The sequence below is a fragment of the Canis lupus genome, chromosome 10, assembly GCF_011100685.1.
Source record: "Canis lupus familiaris isolate Mischka breed German Shepherd chromosome 10, alternate assembly UU_Cfam_GSD_1.0, whole genome shotgun sequence".
Taxonomy (NCBI): domain Eukaryota; kingdom Metazoa; phylum Chordata; class Mammalia; order Carnivora; family Canidae; genus Canis; species Canis lupus.
The window spans coordinates 9,039,499-9,060,404 of record NC_049231.1 but is presented as its reverse complement, the minus strand read 5'-3'; the positions used below and the strand labels follow the sequence as shown (position 1 = coordinate 9,060,404).

General features: G+C 41.5%; 1 protein-coding gene across 1 annotated transcript in view; it reads right to left on the bottom strand.

Moving 5' to 3' along the window:
- The window catches only part of IRAK3 (interleukin 1 receptor associated kinase 3), a 45,565-nt gene extending 24,964 nt beyond the window's left edge, over positions 1 to 20,601 (bottom strand). The window contains exons 1-5 of the mRNA XM_038549565.1: positions 20,463 to 20,601; positions 7,179 to 7,361; positions 4,234 to 4,298; positions 3,553 to 3,607; positions 2,150 to 2,301 (exon numbers count right to left, since the gene is read on the bottom strand). Coding sequence (XP_038405493.1) covers positions 2,150 to 2,301; positions 3,553 to 3,607; positions 4,234 to 4,298; positions 7,179 to 7,361; positions 20,463 to 20,601 — 594 coding nt within the window. The remainder of the gene's footprint in view (positions 1 to 2,149; positions 2,302 to 3,552; positions 3,608 to 4,233; positions 4,299 to 7,178; positions 7,362 to 20,462) is intronic.
- Between the last annotated feature and the right edge of the window lie 305 nt (positions 20,602 to 20,906).

Below are 20,906 nucleotides of genomic sequence, written 5' to 3'. Positions count from 1 at the left end.
CTAAAGGCAATGACATTCCATTCTGAAACCAGACCCCTGGAAGGAAAAAACTGAAAACCAAAAATCTCCCCAAAGGGAGTGTGAGTTGGTGGCAGCCATAGAGAGAAGAGGAAAGTAGAAGGCTGGAGCCTTTGGGGAGGGAGGTAGCCCTGGGGGTCAACCCTGAAAGAACATACAGCTGGGGCCGGGACACATGGCCCTAGGAAAAGCTTCATTCAGTTAGACCACCTCCAGAGTAACCACCTTCTTTTTGTTGAATGGTTTTACCAGTAAAAAGTTTCATTTCTTTTTTCTTCTTAATTTTTTTTAAAGTAGGCTCCATGCCCAACACAGGGGCCTGAACTCATGATCCCGAGATCATGACCTGAGCTGAAATCAAGAAAGAGTTGGATGTTCGACCAACTGAACCACCGAGGTACCCAATGGTCTCATCTCTTGTGTCCTCAGGAATCTTGAAGCGCCCATATAGAATCAGTGGGGTAAAATGCAATTTAGGGAACTGGAAAAATCAGATTAATAATTAAAGAAAAAAAGAGGGGCCCTGTAATCAAAGCTGCAGAGAAGGGATGGCTTAGCTCCATCCTCTTCCCTACCTCCCCAGTCCTATCTAACTGACCATGAGATTTGGTCCATTTCACCTCATTTCTTAGACACACCTTCTCTTGGCCTCTGTCCTGGCTCACAGCAGTGGGTCTCAACACTGGCTGCACACCTGAACCACTTGGGGAGCTTTTTAAAAATGCTGATGCCTGCCACCACCACCACTACTCTGACCTAACCTGATGCTGACAGGAGCATTTCAGAAAAGGTCCCGAGGTGACTCTAACATTAGGATTGAGGACATTAGTTTAGGTCCCATCCATGTCTTTATCACACATCTTGAAAAATCCCTCTTTTCATCTCCAGTCTAGCCCTTGCCATCTCTCCTCCAATGCCTCTGCCGGCTTCCAGCCCATCATCTAACCTTTAATCAAAGTTCTACTTCAAAAACACAAGGCTAGTCCTTTCACTCTCCCACTTAGAAACCAGCCACAGGCGTGACCCGTCATTCCAGTATCGTCTGCCACCACCTTCCCACCCGCACCCCCACACTCAGGTCTCCTCCACAGAATGATCTGTTACTCTAAAGACCTATGCTATCACACACATACATCCAGGCTGCTGGGCCAGCTATTACTTCCCCCAGAAAGCACTTCCTGTCCCTCGCTGCCTGCCAAAATTCTACTCATCTTTCAAAATCCAGCTGAAAGGTAACTTCCTTTCACCCACTTTTCCATTTGTGTGTTGCAGAAATGTTTATCGGGTAGTCCTTCTGTGCCAGGCACTCTTCTGGGTGCTGGATGTGCCCCTGCTCTGGCTGTCTTGTTTATGCTCCTGTGGCCTCCTTTTACACAAATCTCTGCTCAAGGACTTCTCACTCCACAGGTTAATCTTTTCTTTACTTGATTGTTTGCTCCCTAAGACTGAGCTCCCTGAGGATAGAATTCCACCCTATACATCCTTGCTCAGCACCCAGCCCAGCGAGAGTTTAATAAATGTTTACTGACTGTTGACTAACAACGCAGAACATGAAGAGCAGCTCTTTAGGGTGTTATGTGTGCACCCCAGTATCCTCCTGACTCCTGAGTTTGACTCCTCAATACCTTTCTGCTTTACTGGCTGCAGCCACTCAGCTTTCTCAGAAACTCCTACTCTGCTCATTTCCTTGCTCTTCCTACTTGAGGCCTCCTCTTTCTAGCCCCCCTGAACTGTGATAAATGACAATTTATAAAGTAGCACCTAATATCAGCCTGTGGCTTAGCCGGTGAAGCTACCTGGGGCTGACCCTGCCCATCCTAAAAAGAGCAAGAAAACTGGAGCAGACCAGCACAAGCAAAGTGCCAAAGGTCCTACAAGGCTTTTCAGAAAAAGTCCTCCTCCTTCGACACATCTGGGGATGGGAAGAATTTCACTTCCACATTCCTGCAAGACAGGCACTCATTTCACAGTCTTTTCTCCCGTCACCTGAGCTCATATATCTTATTTCCATTTATGAAACTTTATTTTCAAATATACCTCCTTTCAATGTTGATGAAAAATGACACATTCTAGTATGAAATATGAGCAAATAAATGGAATTGATATCCTGTGATAGTAATTCTTTCCATACCTGTTTAAATAATTTAATAGCATATGTTCGGTTTTGGATCTCCGCTCTGTATACCTCAAAAATCTCCCCTTCTCCAATTAGGAAGTCTTTGTGGAAATTTTTGGTTCCATCTCTGATGTTTTGAAAGCTGATGGAGGATTTAAACAATATTCCTTAGGAAGGAAAGTGGGGAGAAGATAAGTTACTCTTTCTCTTTTTAAGAATCAATGACACCATTATAAAGAACCAGGGCTTCCATATTAGAAATACATCAGAGCTCAGCAGAAAGCCAGCCGTGCAAGACCCAGGAACCAAAACCAAAAGCCCACCATATGCTCTCTGCACTTTTACTTGTGTCTGGCACCCACCATTCCACAGAGCAAATGGCTTTTTAGATTTCTGAACAATAGCCGTGTGGTTCTATCATCCTTCCAAAGAGGTCAGCCAAAGAACGTAGTTAGGGAAACTTTTCCAAAGTTCTATTTCTTCATCATTAGATCAATAGGTTGCTTTTAGCTCACTATGAACCTAAAACTATTAAAAACAAAAAAACTCTAAAACTATAGAAGTGGAAATTTTGTTATGACTAAACAATATTCTCCAAGCATGACCGATAGAAACATTTTTCATGAGCCAAATCCTCTAAATTCTGAACTACTTCCTCAGAGTAAATTAGGAAGATGCTTCAGCTTTTCAAAAAATCATCTAAAGCAGAGATTGGGAGAAAACATTTAAAAAGGTAATCACATACATATTCAAAGGGAAAAGCGTAGCAAAATCCTTCAGAGCCAAATTTTGGCTGTATTTCCACATTTGGTGTTTGATGTAGATCTTATTGTTAAATCTTAAAGGATCAAAACCTTACCCAACTTTTCTAATTCTCTTTTTGAACCAAAAAACATGCAGATCTAATGGTAAAGCTGAGGCAAAGCAGCCTTAACTAGCCATTAAAGTTTATCAGAATGATTCCCAGGTAGAACTAAATTATTCTCCCTGCTAATAAAGTAATAAAGCTGATATGGAAAATAATGGGATTTTCATAGTGACCTTCAGCATTGCTCTACAGACATCTCTAAAGATCTCCACAAGGGCTATGAAAATTTCTAAAACTATATAAAACCCAATGTAATTTTTAAATGTTTTCCTATGACACATAAAAATGCAAATTTCACCCCTTGGGGAAGAGACCACTATGTTCCATTGGCCAATGGGATTTTTTAATATAACCATAATATATCATCCATCAGAGCTCCGTGTCGGTCAAAACTGCCAGTATTTCAATATCCATGAAAATTTGACCCTAAACCTGCATATTTTTTTAAACCTGCATATTAATGAACAGCTAATAGGTTTATTGGATATTCCTCCCTGTAAGTTAACTTAAAGCAAAGCATGATTTAAAGTAAAAAAAAAAAGTTTTTTACCTTTTTCATTATGTTTAGGAGTAAGCACATTATCCGTTGTGACATTGGCTGTTTCCTAAGAGAGGAAATACACACTGAAATAATTCCATTTCATAAGTCTAGAAAGAACAGAACCGTAACAGAAACCCAAAGCTCCCCCTGGACTATACAGTGCAATAGAGTAGAATTTAATTTAGAAGAAAGCTAGTAGAAAGCAAAGTTACTTTATTTAATTCAATAGTATTCATTGTCATATACAGTTAAGTCTTCCATACCACTGCAAAAACTCAATGTCATGGTTATATTCAATTTTAAATGACTTCTACTGCTATAAAAAAATGATCACTGCCAATTTATTTGCTCCAATAAAATCCAACAGTAACATGCAAAATGCCAACTAGAACAGGAAAATTAAAAGCTGAATTAAGACAAATGCATAGCTCACAGCGCTCTTAATAGTTCTAAGCCTCATCTATGACAGATCACTGCGAGGAGAAAGCTCTTCACTCTTTCAAACACTCACAAATCTCTAATTTCCTGAATCCTCAACTAAACAAAGAGTAATGAGAGAGCTAAGGTTTTTCTGGTTTTAGAAAAAGTGCCTGCAAATCCAGCATTTTTCTGTCTGACAATTTCATTCCCCATGCTCAATTATACATGCAACGGAGTTCAAGGTTCATTATCTATGCACATACACTCTACCTTGGGTAACATGTTTGGAAATCCATCTCTCTGATGACTCTGCTCTGAAGGATTCAAGGCTGCTCCTGCAAGAGAAATAGGGGAGTTACATACAGAAAAATGTTATGTCTTTATTAAGCACATTTTTTCTTCCTTAGACTGTGAAAAAAACCACTTTGCTAGGAATGTTAATTTCTAAATCTCAGTTTCATTCTCTGAATGGTTATAAATTTGCATATGTGAATAGCTTTCTAAGCATCAGGCATTATGCAAACATGCTTAACACACAAATACCTATCTTAAATTACTGTTAGACATCGTTAAAAATATTAAAGTATAAAGCAGAAAATTGAAAGAAAAAAAGCTTTTTGCCCATATGTTTTAAAGTTTTACAGTCATGGGATTATATCTCCATAAGTTAGTTTTTATTTTTTGTATTTTATTTTTTATCCCATTCTGTGCCATTGGATATTAGAGATGTGTATGTGTGTACATGCAAGTGTCGTCAACCATAAACACCTACCACCCCTTCCTGAATGTACACTGTAAATTCTGTCCTATTTGAATCGAGGTAGCCTATGTAGGTTCCTACAAAAGATGAAAATCCTGAAATATTTTGCTGTCACATCTGACATTTTCATTCAGACCACAGAAATTTAATTTCATCTTCTAGTTTTTCTTAGATTGCATTCTGTTTTTAAAATTATTTTGTTTAGAAAACTGGCAACACAACATTATCAATTAATAACAGACCTCCTTGAACAAACTATAAACCAAATAGACCTAGCAGACATTCTACAGAACATTCTACACCAAAACAGAACAATATACACATATTTCACAAGTGTACATTGAATAAGCTCCAGGATAGACCATATCTTGTGCAATAAAATGAGCCTCAATAAATTAGGAAAGATTGAAATCATATAAAGCATATTCTCTGACCACAATGGAACTAAAATAGAAATCAGTAACAGAAGGAAATTTGGGAAATTCACCAATACATGAAAATTAAACAACAAATCCAAAAATAACCAGTGAGTCCAAGAAGAAATCACAAGGGAAATTAGAAAATACTTTGAGATGAAGGAAAACAAAAACACAACATACCAAAACTACAGCACTCAGAAAAAGCAGCGCTGAAAGGGAAATTTATAACTGTAAATGTCTACCTTAAAGAAGAAGAAAGATCTTAAATCAATAACCTGAATTTTCACTTTAAGGAACTACAAAAGAAAGAGTAAACCAAAGCAAGCAGAAGGAAGAAAAGGATTAAGATTACAGTGGAAATAAATCAACTAAATAATATAAAAACAAAAGAGAAAACCAATGCAACCAAAGTGGGCTCTTTGGAATAATCACAAAATTGACACTCCCTTAGTTAGACTAGCCAAGAAAGAAAAGAGACTCAAATCACTAAAACCAAAAACAAAAGAGGAGACGTAACTACTAACCTTATAGAAATAAAAAGAACTATAAGAGAATATGATGAACATCTGTATGTAAAAAATTAGATAACTGAAATGACATAGACAGATTCCTAGAAAGACACAAACTGCCAAAACTAACTCAAGAAGAAATAATTTGAATGGATATATTGCAAAGGAAAGAGATTGAATTAATAATCTATGATTTCCCACAAACAAAAGCCCACGTGAATCCTACCAAACATTTAAACAAGACTTAACATCAGTTCTTGGGATCCCTGGGTGGCGCAGCGGTTTAGCGCCTGCCTTTGGCCCAGGGCGCGATCCTGGAGACCCGGGATCGAATCCCACATCGGGCTCCCTGCATGGAGCCTGCTTCTCCCTCTGCCTATGTCTCTGACTCTCTCTCTCTCTCTCTCTCTGTGTGACTATCATAAATAAATAAAAATTTAAAAAAAAAAATCAGTTCTTTACAAATTCTTCCAAAATAGAGAAGAGGAAGTAACAACTCCCAAATTGGTCAATGAGACCAATCATATTATCCTAATACCAGTGCCAGATAAAACAACACACGAAAACTAGAGCCCAATATCTCTTATGAATATAGATGCAAAAATATTCCACAACAATAAGAAAAACAACAAATTCCAACAAAATATTAGCAGACTAATATAAGAAGATTATATGACGTAATCAAGCAGGATTCATTCAGGAATCCAAAACTGGCTTGCTACACGAAAATCAATGTAATATAGCACATTGTTCAAATGAAGAACTAACCCATGAAACCCAGTAACCTGTCATAGAGATCTAAGGGATAGAAGAGAATTTCCTCAATTTGGTTAATGGTATCTGTGAAAAGCCGATAAATAACATCACATATAATTGTGAAAAACTGAATGTTTTGCCCTTTACATCAGGAACAAGAAAAAAAAATGCTCTTGCCACTTCTATTCAACATCATACTAGAGGTTCTAGCCAGGGCAATTAGTCAAGAAGAAGAAAAAACATCACAGATAAGTATTGTGCAGAACAAAATTTGAAGTACAGGCACTAAAAGTCATTGTCCTTTTGTCAGGGAGACAGGGAGATGATACTTCATTGTCATGTAAAATAGACGATTCAAAATGGCTTTCCTGAAAAAAAAAAGAAAAGAAAATGGCTTTCCTAAGAAGCCAGCAGAAAGCTATGGATTTCATGTCAAAACTAGAAAATAATTGCTGATCATTGACATTTAAAACGCCCCTGGCCCTCCACCTGTTCATGCTCTCTCTCTCAAATAAATAAATAAAATCTTAAAAAAAAAAATAATAACTAAAGAAGTGGTAGAAAGGAATGTGTTGCTTACTCAGGCAATAAGGAAAGAAAGTGTCCTAAAAAAACAAAGTAATGAAAGCCTTCAGATAAAGCCTCAGGTCAGGAATCAATGACACAGCATGGCCAGTCAATGTCTCGAATAAGATACAATATTTACATTTACAAGTTATATTGCAAATAAAATGGATTGAGAGCCAGGTCGTAAGAATCATAAATGTTTACCATAGTTCACAATTAAATGGATAGCTCGATGATGCCCCATCTCCTGGAGAATCTGTAAAAGGTCACCGATGGTCTTGTTTTTCTGTGCCCAGGACCAAAGTAATTCTCTTGTTCCACTTTTACCTTGGTCTACATACTTTTCAATGTGACGAACATCCAGCCAGCTGCTCAAGAGTCTCTCCGCTGTGGAAATTGCAACAGGAAGAACCAAAAAATAATTTACTTTTATTGGAATACTTGTTCGGGGGTGTATGTTTTATTTCATATTATTTATCATTTTTATTTTGAACTAATTTTAGCAATATACTGCCCACCCAACTGCCCCCAGTATTAACATCTTATGTTCCCTAGTACAATGACCAGGACCAGTGATGACTAAATTGCAGACCTTTTTCTACTTTCACCAGTTTTTCTACAAATGCCCTTTTTTTGGCCTATGATCCTACCCAGTTTTCCACAGTGTGATTGTTGCCACTTTTTAACCTCCAGTCTCATGGTCTTCAGTTTTTCCTCATCTTTAAGGACAGTGAAATGCTATTGTGTCCTCCTCACTACATAGTATCAAGAGGTTCAAGATGCCCATGTCCTACCACTAACGATACTGATCTTGACTGCTTCGTGATGGTGGCATATGCCACCTTAGTAGGTTCCTCTACTATGAAATTACCTTTCCCTGTAAAATAACTGTGTTGGGGGAGATACTTTGAGACTATGGAAATATCCTGCTTTTCCTTAGATTTTGCCCATAAACATTTGCATCCACCAGTGGATTTTGTCTATCAGAACTATGATTGTGGTCTTTGCTTCGTGGTGATCTTCTATTTCCCCTTTCTCCTCCTACATACACTAACTGTAATTCTTCTGTAAGAAAGTACTATCCATTCTTCCCCATTTAATTAACTTACTTATATCAGTATGGACTCAGGAGTGTTTATCTTATTCTATAGATTAAAATCCAAAATTATTATTCTCTACTTTGTTGCTACAATTATTCCAGCTCTGTCCATCCAGGTGGGTTTCTGTGCTCTTCTGACAAGCCCTATCAGTTTTGGAACATTTCCTTATTTTCTGACCCTATAAGATGCTATGCTTTGGGCTCATTATGTATTTCCTCCCATCCCAGCCCTGGAATCAATTACTTTTCAGGAGTCCTGGTTCATTTTATGAGATAATGTATTTAGAAGACAAGATGTAGGTGCTACACGCACTCATTACCACAGGGCTCCATTGCTTCCAGGCCTTCCATGCAGACAGAGCTAGGAAATACATGTGCATTAACTCACACACCTATAATTTCTCTGTCTGTATACATATTAAAAACCATGTTTTGGGGGGCATCTGGGTGGCTCAGTGATCAAGCATCTGCCTTCTGCTCAGGGCACGATCCCAGGGTCCTGGGATCAAGTCCTGCATCAGGCTCCCCAAAGCGAGCCTGCTTCTCCCTCTGCCTGTGTCTCTGCCTCTCTCTGTGTCTGTCATGAATAATAAATAAAATCTTTAAATAACAAACCAAAACCAAAACCATGTTTTTATATTGATACCTCTGATTCTAAGTCAACACTACATGGTATATTTTAGCCCTTCCTCATTTGTAACGGTATTCCCAAATAGCAAGAAACTTGGTTCTCATTATCTACAGTATCTTTACTGATTTGTTCAATATTACTACTTTCAGAACTGCTAACCTATACCCCTAGGAGAAACACTTTAACCAAATATTGCATTTATGTACACTTCTTTTTGCCCTCAGCCCAAGAGTATTTAGGTTAGAGCCTATTTCCCAAAGTTCCTAGGTTAGTTCTTCTTCTCCTCTCCCTTCAGTGTAACTACTCATTTGCAATAGTTAGGTTCAGTTGTTGCAGTTTTAATGGAAAGCTGCTTTAAATTTTTGTTCAATACTCTCTTGCTGCTGAACATTTTTGAGCAATTAGAAGCTAATATCTGGATAGGATCGGGGAAATATTCTACTGGGATAGTAGGATTTAATTGCTCAAAAACAGTGTATATGGCTTATTTAAGCCTGGTATAAATACCTTAAGAGCTGTACTTACTGAAAGTATATGAGTTTTTATGACACCCCAAGCTAATGGGATTCTTTAGGTTAAAAAAAAAAAGATACTGTCTTTCTGCACAACTTCCAATTTTTAAGGTGTATTTTAAGGCCAAGGAGAGAGAAAGAGACCAAATGACAGATCAAAAAGGTGTCTTTCTTGCTCCTGGGACAACACTCCCAGATTAGCCCAGTCATCTTGAACACTAAAATTAGCAATGTGATTTGGAGTCAGCGATGATGATTGTGGCATCCCCTCATAACTTTATCCTCTGGAAAATCTAAAAAACTCTGGAAGCCAGATACACATCGGTAGATAAAATCCAATTATCATCTGAGTGTGGTCATGGGGACCCTCAACATAGCACCATAACTGGTTATGGAAAACAGCCTTCTCTTCCTCTGCCACACACGCATTTGGAAGCTCCTCTCCAGCAGTAACCAAGGTAACCTCTCTCAAGGACTCAATGATATTCTCCAAAGGTCGATGTCCTTTTAAAAGACAAATAGGGGCTCAGATCAGAGAAGTGCAATAAGCCCCCTGTGGTCAGTCTACTTCAGACTCCAACGTTTTAAAAAATTTTGAAGGGAGCTACTACACCAGTGATAGTATTTCAATGAAGACATCAGAGAGGCAAACATCTTCTGATCTAATCTGGCATCCCTTCTCCCCACGTTTTCAGTCCTTCAAGGGTTTGCTGGGCTATTCAATTTCCTTTAACTTTATGTTTTTGCTGAGAGTATAAGTAAATCCTGATAGTTGATGGAGATCACAATATGAAACCAGAACTCTTTCTGTAAACCAAAAATTGACTTAGTAGCTACCAGTGCCTACCAATATAAAATCTTTAAAAAAAAAAAAAAAAAGAAAGAAAGAAAAAAAAAAGATGAGGGCATCATGGAAGGCTTCCTAAAGGAGTGGTTTCTGGAGCCTGAGCCAAGTTTAAAACTTTAAGTATTTCTAAAGAGAGGCCAATTCTCAAGGAATTATTGATACTATACTGGGGAGGGAAAAAAATCACTGAAATTTCAGCTGGAAAACAAGATAAAAGAATGAACTCTGGGGACGCCTGGGTGGCTCAGCGGCTGAGTGTCTGCCTTTGGCTCAGGGCGGGATCCTGGGTCCTGGGATGGAGTCCCACATTGGGCTCCCCGAAGGGAGCCTGCTTCTCTCTCTGCCTGTGTCTCTGTGTCTCTCATGAATAAATAAAATCTTAAAAAAAAAAAAAGAATGAACTCAGAGCCCCATAGGCTATATTGTCTTCAAAAGAGAAGTCACCAGTCAAGACAGAGGGCCCTTGTGATTCCCTGGACACACGCATGAATATATGGGTTTAGCAGAAGCTCTCTCATTTGACCTATGGTGCAACTCTAGGCAAGCCACTGAGCAGTTTCAAAATTCTCATTAATAAATGTCCTTTGAGGGACGCCTGGGTGGCTCAGCAGTTGAGCGTCTGCCTTTGGCTCAGGGCAGGATTCTGGGATCCAGGATCCAGGATCAAGTCCCACATCGGGCTCCTTACAGGAAGCCTGCTTCTCCCTCTGCCCGTGTCTCTGCCTCTCTCTGTGTGTCTCTCATGAACAAATAAATAAAAATCTTAAGAAAGGGGCAGCCCGGGTGGCGCAGCGATTTAGCACCGCCTGTGGTCCAGGGCCTGATCCTGTAGTCCCGGGATCGAGTCCCGCGTCAGGCTCCCTGCATGGAGCCTGCTTCTCCCTCTGCCTGTGTCTCTGCCTCTCTCTCTGTGTCTCTCATGAATGAATAGATAAAATCTTAAAAAAAAAAAATCTTAAAAAAAAAAAAAAAAGCTTGCAAATCAACCAATCAATCAAACAGCTCTCTCTCAAGAGTACCTGGATAGCTTGGTCAGAAGAGCGTGCCACTCTTGATCTCAGGGTCATGAGATCAAGCCCCACATTGGGTGTAGAGAGTACTAAAAAAATAAATAAATAAACTTAAAAAGAAATCAGTTCCCTCTCCACTTTGAATCTTTGAGATAAGACATGACATGATTCTGGGATAATGTGAAGAGAGAGGATACTCTTGTGGGCTACCACAGTCACAGAGGAGCATGATGGTGTGACGCTGCCACCATGTAGACCCCAAGACCTGGCCTTCAATGCCCACCTGCTTGTATACTTTGTCTTACATCTTTTCCTAAGCTCTTCTTTCCGACTTTTCCCTTACTCAGACAAGGGAAGCCCCAAAACCAACCCCAGGTGATGGCTTCTGCCCTGACAAGACCTCCTGCTGCCCCAGACCACACAGACCACTTGAGCTAAACCTGACTTGGGACCGTGCAGATGGACCATGGAGTGACATCTGGACTGACCTACAATTACTTTTACCTCATTGTAATACTAAAATCTCTGCCCAAGGAGGAGCCTCAGCCTCATTCACATAGCACACAAGGCACGCACAGGCATGTGGCCATAGGCATGTGGCCTTTTACCCACCTCTCCCTAGGATGACAAGGTTTCCCTATCTAAATATTCATCCTAACCCTAAACAAAAGGAACCTATTCACTCTTTCTCTGGGAGTCATTCCCCATGATCTCCTTATTTGCTGCAAATATAAGTTTTCTTTGTGGGACAACTGAACCTGGTGGTGTTTCTGACTCATCAAGGCAGGAACTCATTGGTTCGGTTACATTGTCAGCTCACTCTACAGTGGGGGTGGATTGGGACAAGAGAGACTTTCTGAGAGAAAAGTCTGTCAGATGGGGAAGTGCTCCAGAAATGAAGGAAAGGACTGACAGGGCAAAGAGGAGGCCAGTATGTTTAAAACAGAGGATTCATTTTAAAGAAAAGGAGAACAGGCCCCATGGAGTCTGTGTTACCTCCGTAGGAATGTACTTGGCACCTGCTAGATGTTCACTACATATCTGCTGAGTGACAGACAGGCCCTGAGCATTAGCATACAAATTTAAACTCTCTTCTGAAAGTAAACGAGGCCAATGAGGCCAATGGAAGATCTCTGAGAAGGGGATGCAAACACAGAAGCTTTAGTTTTTGGAGGATCCACCTGGTGGCGATGGCAGCAGGAGAGTCCCACAAAAAATATTTGTACCTAAAAAGGTAAAAAAACGCTTTAGGGCTCACAATTCTCACAGTAGAGAAGCAATGGTTTATAACTGCAAGAGAGATCTGGAATTAACTTGTCAAGTCAGACTTCCCACCTAATTCTTTTCCCCATTTTCCTTTTCCTTTTTTTAAATTTCTGAATTTCCCTCTTAAAAGTGCAACAGACCATGATTCTGTGCTCTCTCATCCTGTGACTTGAGACACCACAGATGCAAAAAGAGCTGAGGTTTTAGTGTCCTAACACTGATCAGGGTCAAGGGGTTCTGAGTTTGTACCAGGCCTACGTAAAGCAAAGGCATTTTGCTAATAGTAATAGTTGACAGAGTAAGACTGACCGGGGCTCCGTTGAAATGGATACTGCGTGCATGGGCTGCTTCTAGGATGAGAAGCCAAATAGGTTTTCTCTTTCTGTAACTGGTGATTCATGGTGTAACCTTAACAGCTTTCCTTCAGTGATGATGCATTCGGCATAGAAACACCACTAAAGAGTATTATTAGCATCCATAAAGTGTGTAGTGCATTTGCAACAGATTCTAGAAAACAAGAGCTTCATTGTGATGGGACGGGAATGCAGACTCTTGACGTGTGAGTCATATCCTTCAATATTCAGAGTTTTCTCTACCCCTTCCCTTGTTTTCTTCCGGAACATAGAACTTTGTTTATTCGTAGTACTAAACAAAGAGTAAATTTCTCAGTGACTAACTGTGTTGTTAAGCTTGACCAATCCCCATAAAAAGATAAAGAAAAATATGCCATAGGTAAGCATTGTTTAAAACATTGTTTTTTAGAAGGCAAATCTTTTGTTTGAAAGGCATCTTGGGAAAAAAAAAAAATGAAAGGCATCTTGGCATGAAGTAAAAGAAGCCAAAACGTCCAGCTGGCAAGTTCAGAGATTTGTCTATCTGAAGATACTGATTGCTTAATAATCATTTGACTGTTCAAAGTTCCTTTTCGGCTTTGTTTTGAGAGCCCAGAACTATCTAGGTAATGCTAACCACTGGGGAATTCAACTGCGGAGATCACTCTTCATATGCAAATATGTCTCTGAAGGGGTTTTTTAGAATATCGTAACACACCCCAGTTTGGAATCTTTGTATTTGCATATAACCACATGTCAAAACCCTTAGTAAATTAAGACTGTGTTCTTGCACAGTTTGTTTTGAGATAATATGATGGGAAAAGGAAAAGATGCCTCCCTCCTTTCTTCCTACACAGGATGCAATCAGGCCTTCTCATAAAAGAACATTTAACTGAAGATCTGTTTCATTCCCAGGGAAGTCAAATAAAAAGCCAAACGTGTAAGTTGTTGGCTCAACTCCTCTTACCAGACGATTGCATTAACACCCACCAGCTAATAAATTTTACCAAGAAGTAGTTCTTGTCCACACTTCAGCTTATGTTTACTTTTGCCCATACGGGAGCAGCACTCCTATTCCGTGGCAGGGCAGAGCATGATTTTTTAGGGCACCTCCTTCCATGTGCCCTGCTCCCACAATCCCAGACTCTGGTAAGGATGTAACATTAACTACCTCTGGGAGAAAACTTAAGAACAGTTCATCCTCAACACCAGCATTTCAGTCTGAAGCTCAGAAGCTGGGTGATTCCATATCCAGGTGATGATTGATGTGGGACACAAAAGGCAAAAGAAAAATTATTAAATTCCCTTACTGCCTACAGCTCATTGATAAATCCTTGAAACAGACAGAGTGACCTTCCTCTAGGGACTCAACTGCCTCGACTGTTAATACTTTGCTAAGGACAAAGGCAATCTTAGCCCGACCCCAGGATGCTGTAAGTCTACTTTAACATAAAAAAATTCCTTCAGAAATTTCCTCCATCTCTGAACCCCCCAAGATGCATGTTGGCAATCACTCCTCCCCACCAAGCATATGATCATCAATACACATCTGAAGGTTCTCATGACTAAAGTTTAATTAGATGATAATAAATGACATTTTCCGAACAATAGCTAGCCCCCCTCAAGGTCCTGGAGACCTTGCTTCCAAATTCCTTAGAGACTTACACTATCCCTAACCCCATCCCAACTTGAAAGTATATAATGGGCTGCTCGCTCCTCATCACCCCGGTGCAGCTCTTTCTGCCCAAGGGTCCTGTCCCCCCACCCCACCCCGCCACCGTGCTTTCATAAAAACCATCTTTTTGCACCAAAGATGTCTCACGAATTCTTTCTTAGCTGTTGGCTCAAACCCTAAGTTCTTTTCCTACATCAATGATCAGTACTATCTCTCCATACTTTCTTCCTTTGTCAAACTTCAATAGGCCTATACAAATTGGCAAAATTAAATTGAGAAATCCCCAGAAGCAGGAACCATCACTTGAATCCAGTATATTGCTTTGTTTAATATCCTGCCCCAAAAGTTTTTGGATTTTTAACGGACCCCTGTTCATTATTCATTCAATCACAGGTATTTACTGAACATCTGCTCTATACTAGGTGCAATTTTAGATGCTAAAGTAGTAAGCAGGAAACAAGGCAAACAAAACATCTCCTGCCCCCTTGAAGCTTATTTCTAGATGGGCAAAACACAAATAAATAACAATATTTAAAGTGTTGTGAGGGATAATCAGTGACTTGGAGAAAAGTAAAGCAGGAAAGGGGCATAAGGAGCATGGCGGTGTATTTTATTTTATTTTATTTTATTTTATTTTATTTATTTTATTTTTTGGCAGTGTCAATTTTAAAAGAGTGGTCAGAGTAGATAATAGTTAAAAACACAAAGGAAGTGAAGAAGCAAGCCCTCAGGGTTACCTGCAAGAAAAATGTTCCTTGTGTGTCCAAGGAGGCCAATGCAGCTGGAGTGGAGCAAACAAGAAGGAAGTGAGAAAAGCCATGTAGAACTTTGGGAGGCCACTGAGGGGTTCTGAATGGGGCAATGATACTAGCATCCTTTGCATGTATACTTTAGCTCACTGGCGCTATGCTCAAAAGTGACTTGAGGAGGGCAAGAGCAGTAGCAGGGAGACCAGTTAGGAGGCTGCTGAAATTATCCAGTGGGATCTGCTGGTGGTTTGGACCAGGATGGCTGTGGTAGTGGTGCTAAGAAGCGGTCAGATTATTAGATAGAGCCTGAAGGCAGAGTCAACAATATATACTGAGAGACAGGATGTGGTTTGTGAGAGAAAGCAAGAAGTCACAGAAGACTAATATTTTCAGCCTGAACGAATGAAGGATGATGGGGTTGCCACCAGCCAAGATGGGGAAAAACTCTGGTGGAGGGAAGCATTTCTGGGCTGTTACGTCGGAGACATCCATCAAGCAGACAAACAGAGATGGTGCTGATGTTGGGGAGAGAGAGAGAGAGAAAGAGAGAGAGAGAGAGAGAGAGACCCAGGCTAGAAAGGTGCAATTAACAGATAGATGGAATTGACAAAATAGTGGGAATAGGAGATAAACAGAAGAGAAGAGGTTTTGTGGACTAATCCCAGGGGTACTCGAGGAGGTCAGAGAGATAAAGACAAACCTGCAAGAAGGGAAGAAAATAAAGAGTGTAAGTTCTAGAAGTAAAGAAAGTGCTTCAAGGAGGAAGGAGTGATCAACTGTATCAAGTAAGAGGAAACTAAAGGGGCGTCTGGGTGGCTCAGTCGGTTAAAAATCTGCCTTCGGCTCAGATCATGGTCTCAGGATCCTGGAACTGAGTGCCACATCGGGCTCCCTACTCAGCAGCAAGTTGGCTTCTTCCTCTGTGATCTCTCTCTCACTCTCTCTCAAATAAATAGGAAAAAAAATATATATTTATTTTAAATATATATATATTTACTTTAAATATATAAATATATGTAATATATTTTTATATATTTAATATATATTTAATATTTATATATAAATACATTTAAATATATAAATATATACTTTATATAAATATAAGTAAATATATTTACTTTAAATATTTACTTTAAATATATATATCTATTTTAAATATATTTACTTTATTTTTTTAAAGATTTTATTTATTTATTCATGATAGACACAGAGAGAGAAAGAGAGAGGAAGAGACACAGGCAGAGGGAGAAGCAGGCTCCATGCAGGGAGCCCGATGTGGGATTCAATTCCAGGACTCCAGCATCACGCCCTGGGCCAAAGGCAGGCGCTAAACCGCTGAGCCACCCAGGGATCCCTATATTTACTTTATATATTTATTTTAAATATATATATTTATTTTAAATATATATTTTATATATATATACACACACACACACATACACACACACACATATCATAGAGGAAATTGAGAACTGATGATTGGATTTAGCCACCTTGACCATGGATGAGAGGTATTTTAATGGAGCAGTGGGGACTGAGAAAGAGCCTGACTGGAGCAGGTTCAAGGGAGAATGGAGGGATTGTAATATAAATAGCTCCTTTACAGAACTTTATCCTAAGGGGAACAGAGAAATGGGGGGGGGGGGGTAACTTAGGGTAAAAATAAGATCTAGAGAGAGAACACTGTAAGATGGGAGAAAGTCCATGGTCCTCAAAAGAACAAGAGGCTCTGCTCCACTTTCAGGGAGGAGGAAGCATCACTCTCCATTCCTTAAGTGTGGGCTGCACATAGTGACTTTCTTCCAAAGAGTATGCAGAGAGGGGAGAAGAAAGAAAGAGTATGGGTGTAGAAAACTGACAGACACTACCTCAGCTCTGGTTAACATCAACAGCGGTAAGTCAGGTAAATAGTGTGTGCCCCTAATATGATGTCATGAGAATGGCACTTTACCTCTGCTGCTGGCCTCTCAAAAATCCATAACCTCACTCTAATCGTGAGTAAGACACCAGCCAAATCTCAGTCAAGAGACATTCTACAAAATGGTAGACCAGTACTGACCAGTACTCCTCAAAACTGTCAAGGTCATCAAAAACAAGAACTGTCTGAGAAATTATAACAGCAAAAAGGGTCCTTAAGAATACAGGATGACTCAGTGTAATCCCCAGATGGGATCCTGGGAGAGACAAGGGGGGCTTAGGACAAAATGATGGAAATCTTAATAACATATGGACTTTAATAATCATAATAATATATCGATACAGTAACAAATATACCACACTCATGTAAGACGTGAATAACAAGGGAAACTGAGTGCACAGTGTATGTGAAAGGTATAAGAGATGGGAATTTTTTGTACAAGTTTCTCAAGCTTTCTGTAAATTTAAAACTGTTCTAAACAATAGCCTATTTAAACATTTTTTTTTAAAAAAGACCATAGGCTCTGGAGTCTGACCATCTGATGAGAATCCTAGTGTGCGCTTCTCTAGACTAAAAAATAATCATAATATCTTCAGTCTGGGCTCCTCCTTTCATTACAGAACCATCCAATCATCATCAACCAGAGAGTGTATTATTACCTTGTGATTATACTACTCTTAACAACAATACATGATAAGAGTGATTTGAAGAATTTAGACATAGAATATGTATAAAGATTTTTAAAAAATTAAGTGGAGAAGTGAGAGTGTGGTAAAATAACTGGTATATTAAGATGTTACTCCCCCTTTCACCTTTTTTTTTAATTTTTTAAAAAAATTTTTTCCCCTTTTACCTTCTAAAGTCAAGTGTTCCCTCCCTGCACCTCTTCCCATCTTTCTCCTTTCACTGTGCCAACAGGGAAACTCAGCATATTTAAAATGAGCAGTTGCCCTCAACCACCCTGAACTGAGCCCAGCTAGCCTTCTGGCTGAGCCAGTAATTCATGAAGCAGCTGGGCTGTCCTCGGTCTCCTTCCCGAGCTATGTAGTCTCGCTATGTGCACAGCAAACTATAGCTGGGGAATCAAGGACCAGAAATTTTAGATTCTTCCCCTATGAAAGGATATACAAAGGAACAATGGCCAGACTATATATAAAAATAGAAATGTGACCCACACCATGCATCAATCCGTCCAGGATGCCAATCCACTATACACAGCAACTAGTCCGGGAAGTCATATTAGCATCTATAGCAACTAGTCCAGGAAGCCAAACAAAAATCCCTGTAGCAGTCAGTCCCACATAGTTAGGACTTAATTAACAACTGCCAGCTTCCTTAATTTTTGCCCCTGCTTCCCATTTAGGAGCATCTGGAAAAAGCCAACTCTGCACCCTAAACAATTAGACAGAATGCCCCCCTACTAGTTGGCCTGTCCAGAGCTTCTTTGCCAACTGCCTCCAATAATGGAAGACCTGAAGCCTTCACTTTTTTCTACTAGAAAGCTTTTCCACTCCTCTGCTTGCCTTTGGGGCTCTGTCAAATGCAAGTGACGATGGCTGACTCACTTGCTTTGAATAAAAAGCCTTTGCTTGTTCTCATTTCGGGGGTCTTTATTTATTTCCACAGCTAGAAAAAATGGGGCTGCATGTTTGAAACGGCTCATTGAATTGTTCTTTCATTGGCTGAAATGAATGTACTATAGGCTGGGTGATGTAGCAGAAAGAGAAGAATGGTCAGTATTTGTGAACTTGAGGAAGTCATGGTCAGGAAGTGTAGAGTGGCTGCGGGTAAGGGCACAGGCCGTGGACCCAACTGCCATGGTTCAAATTCTGGCTCTGCTATTCCTGAGCTGTGTCCATTTGGGCCAGTATGAATTAATGCACACCACAATTCACTCATCTGTTAAAATAGTGGTGATGATAACAGCACCCACCCCACAGGGTGGCTGTAGAGGACACAACCCCTGTAAAGCATGAGTATCTGGATTTCCATGCTGAGAGAGACAGAGAGAGTCCAGCAATACTGGACTGGACTTGCTGAATAACAGCAGTGACATGGGACGATGACTGTCCCTTTCAGATGGGATATATGTTCTTCTGTTGTCAGTCTTCAAAATGCTTTAACTCATTTATGAAGCTACCTAGACCCATTCACTACCTGTGATTGTACTGAAAACCTTTTTCTCTTGCGAATGTAGTAATTCCAGGAAACCAATGGATGCTAAAACTGCCTATGTCACCCATTTCAAAAAGACCCGGTGTGGGAGGATCTTATTGCTCAAATGCATCCTGCGAATCTCTATGCTTTCTAGAAGTCAGAGAGTCAAGTATTCTTCTCTGACATTTTTACATAAGGGTCACACTTTAAAATTAGAGTTTAAAGGGATCCCTGGGTGGTGCAGCGGTTTGGCGCCTGCCTTTGGCCCAGGGCGCGATCCTGGAGACCCGGGATCGAATCCCACGTCGGGCTCCCGGTGCATGGAGCCTGCTTCTCCCTCTGCCTATGTCTCTGCCTCTCTCTCTATCATACATAAAAAAATAAAAGATTTATAAAAAAATTAGAGTTTAAAAAAATAAAATAAAATTAAGGGTTTATAACACATAAACCATCTTTATATAACTAGAAGCCTGATGCCACATTCCAGAAAGTTCACCAACAGTAAAACTTTTTTTCTCATAGGTCTTTTGACAGTCTTGTTTAAAAAAAAAGGGAGGGGGGGCTATTTCATTAAATCAAGGCTAAGTTGTTTGGACACAATCGTGTTTATTTTCAACTAATATTAAACGTGGCATCATGGAAGATCACATTTAACAAAAAAGTGCCCATACTTAACAAAACAAAGATTTTTCCCCCCTGAATTATGTCCAGGGATCACACTCGAGACTTCCAAAAGGCAGTTGCTCACCCTCCCAATGGCTGCCTGCAATGGCTTTAAAGCCAACTTTCTAGATTCAAATAAAAAGACGCATCGAGCCATCGAGCACCAACCTCCACGCCAGAAACTCTGTCAATAAGCCAGAGATATTTGATTAAGAAACCCGGGAGCCGCATTATTATAAATAAAATAGTGTTTTACGCTAGCCTGTCACCTGAAATGTGATGACGACGGGCACCTGGAGGTGGGTGCCCTGCCGACCCCAGGGCCTGACCGCAGCAGGAGCTCTGACCCGGGCCAGTGGGGCCCTGAGGAGGCTTCGAGCATCCGAACCGCGCGAGGCACAGGGTCGGGGAGCGCAGGTGGCCTCCCCGCGGCGCGGCCCAGGGTCTCCGCGAGGGAAGGGGAGCCCCGCCTCGGGGCGCAGGGGGCGGCTGCGGGCTCGCCTCGCCGCGCGGCGGAGCGGGACTGCGCATGCGCGCCGCGGCCCCCGCCCCCGCCCCCGCCCGGGGTCCCCGCGCCCCCGGGTCCCCGCCCCCGCCGCCGCCGCCGCCGCCGCCGCCGCCGCACTCACCGAGGCCGCGCCAGCCCAGCGCGCCGTCGCAGCTGTCGAGCACCGCGCACAGCTCGCCCAGCAGCGCGGGCGGCAGGTCGAACAGGAGCGTGTGCGCCGACAGCGCGCCGCGGGCCCCGCCGCCCGCCGCCCAGGCCATGGCTCGGCCGCGGGGACGCGGAGCTCAGGCCTCTCGGCGCCCCGAGCAGCGCTTACACAACCGCGGAAATCCTGCCCCCCCCGACGGCGCCCGGGCTGCACGGCTCGCCGAGCCCCACGAGGGGCGGGCCCGCATGACGCACTGCGCCGCCCGGCGAGGTGCCCGGGCCTCGGCCTGCAGCGCCCCGGCTCCCCCGGGCCTCGGTCTGCGGCGCCCCCGGCTCCCCCGGGCCTCGGTCTGCGGCGCCCCCGGCTCCCCCGGGCCTCGGTCTGCGGCGCCCCCCGGCTCCCCCGGGCCTCGGTCTG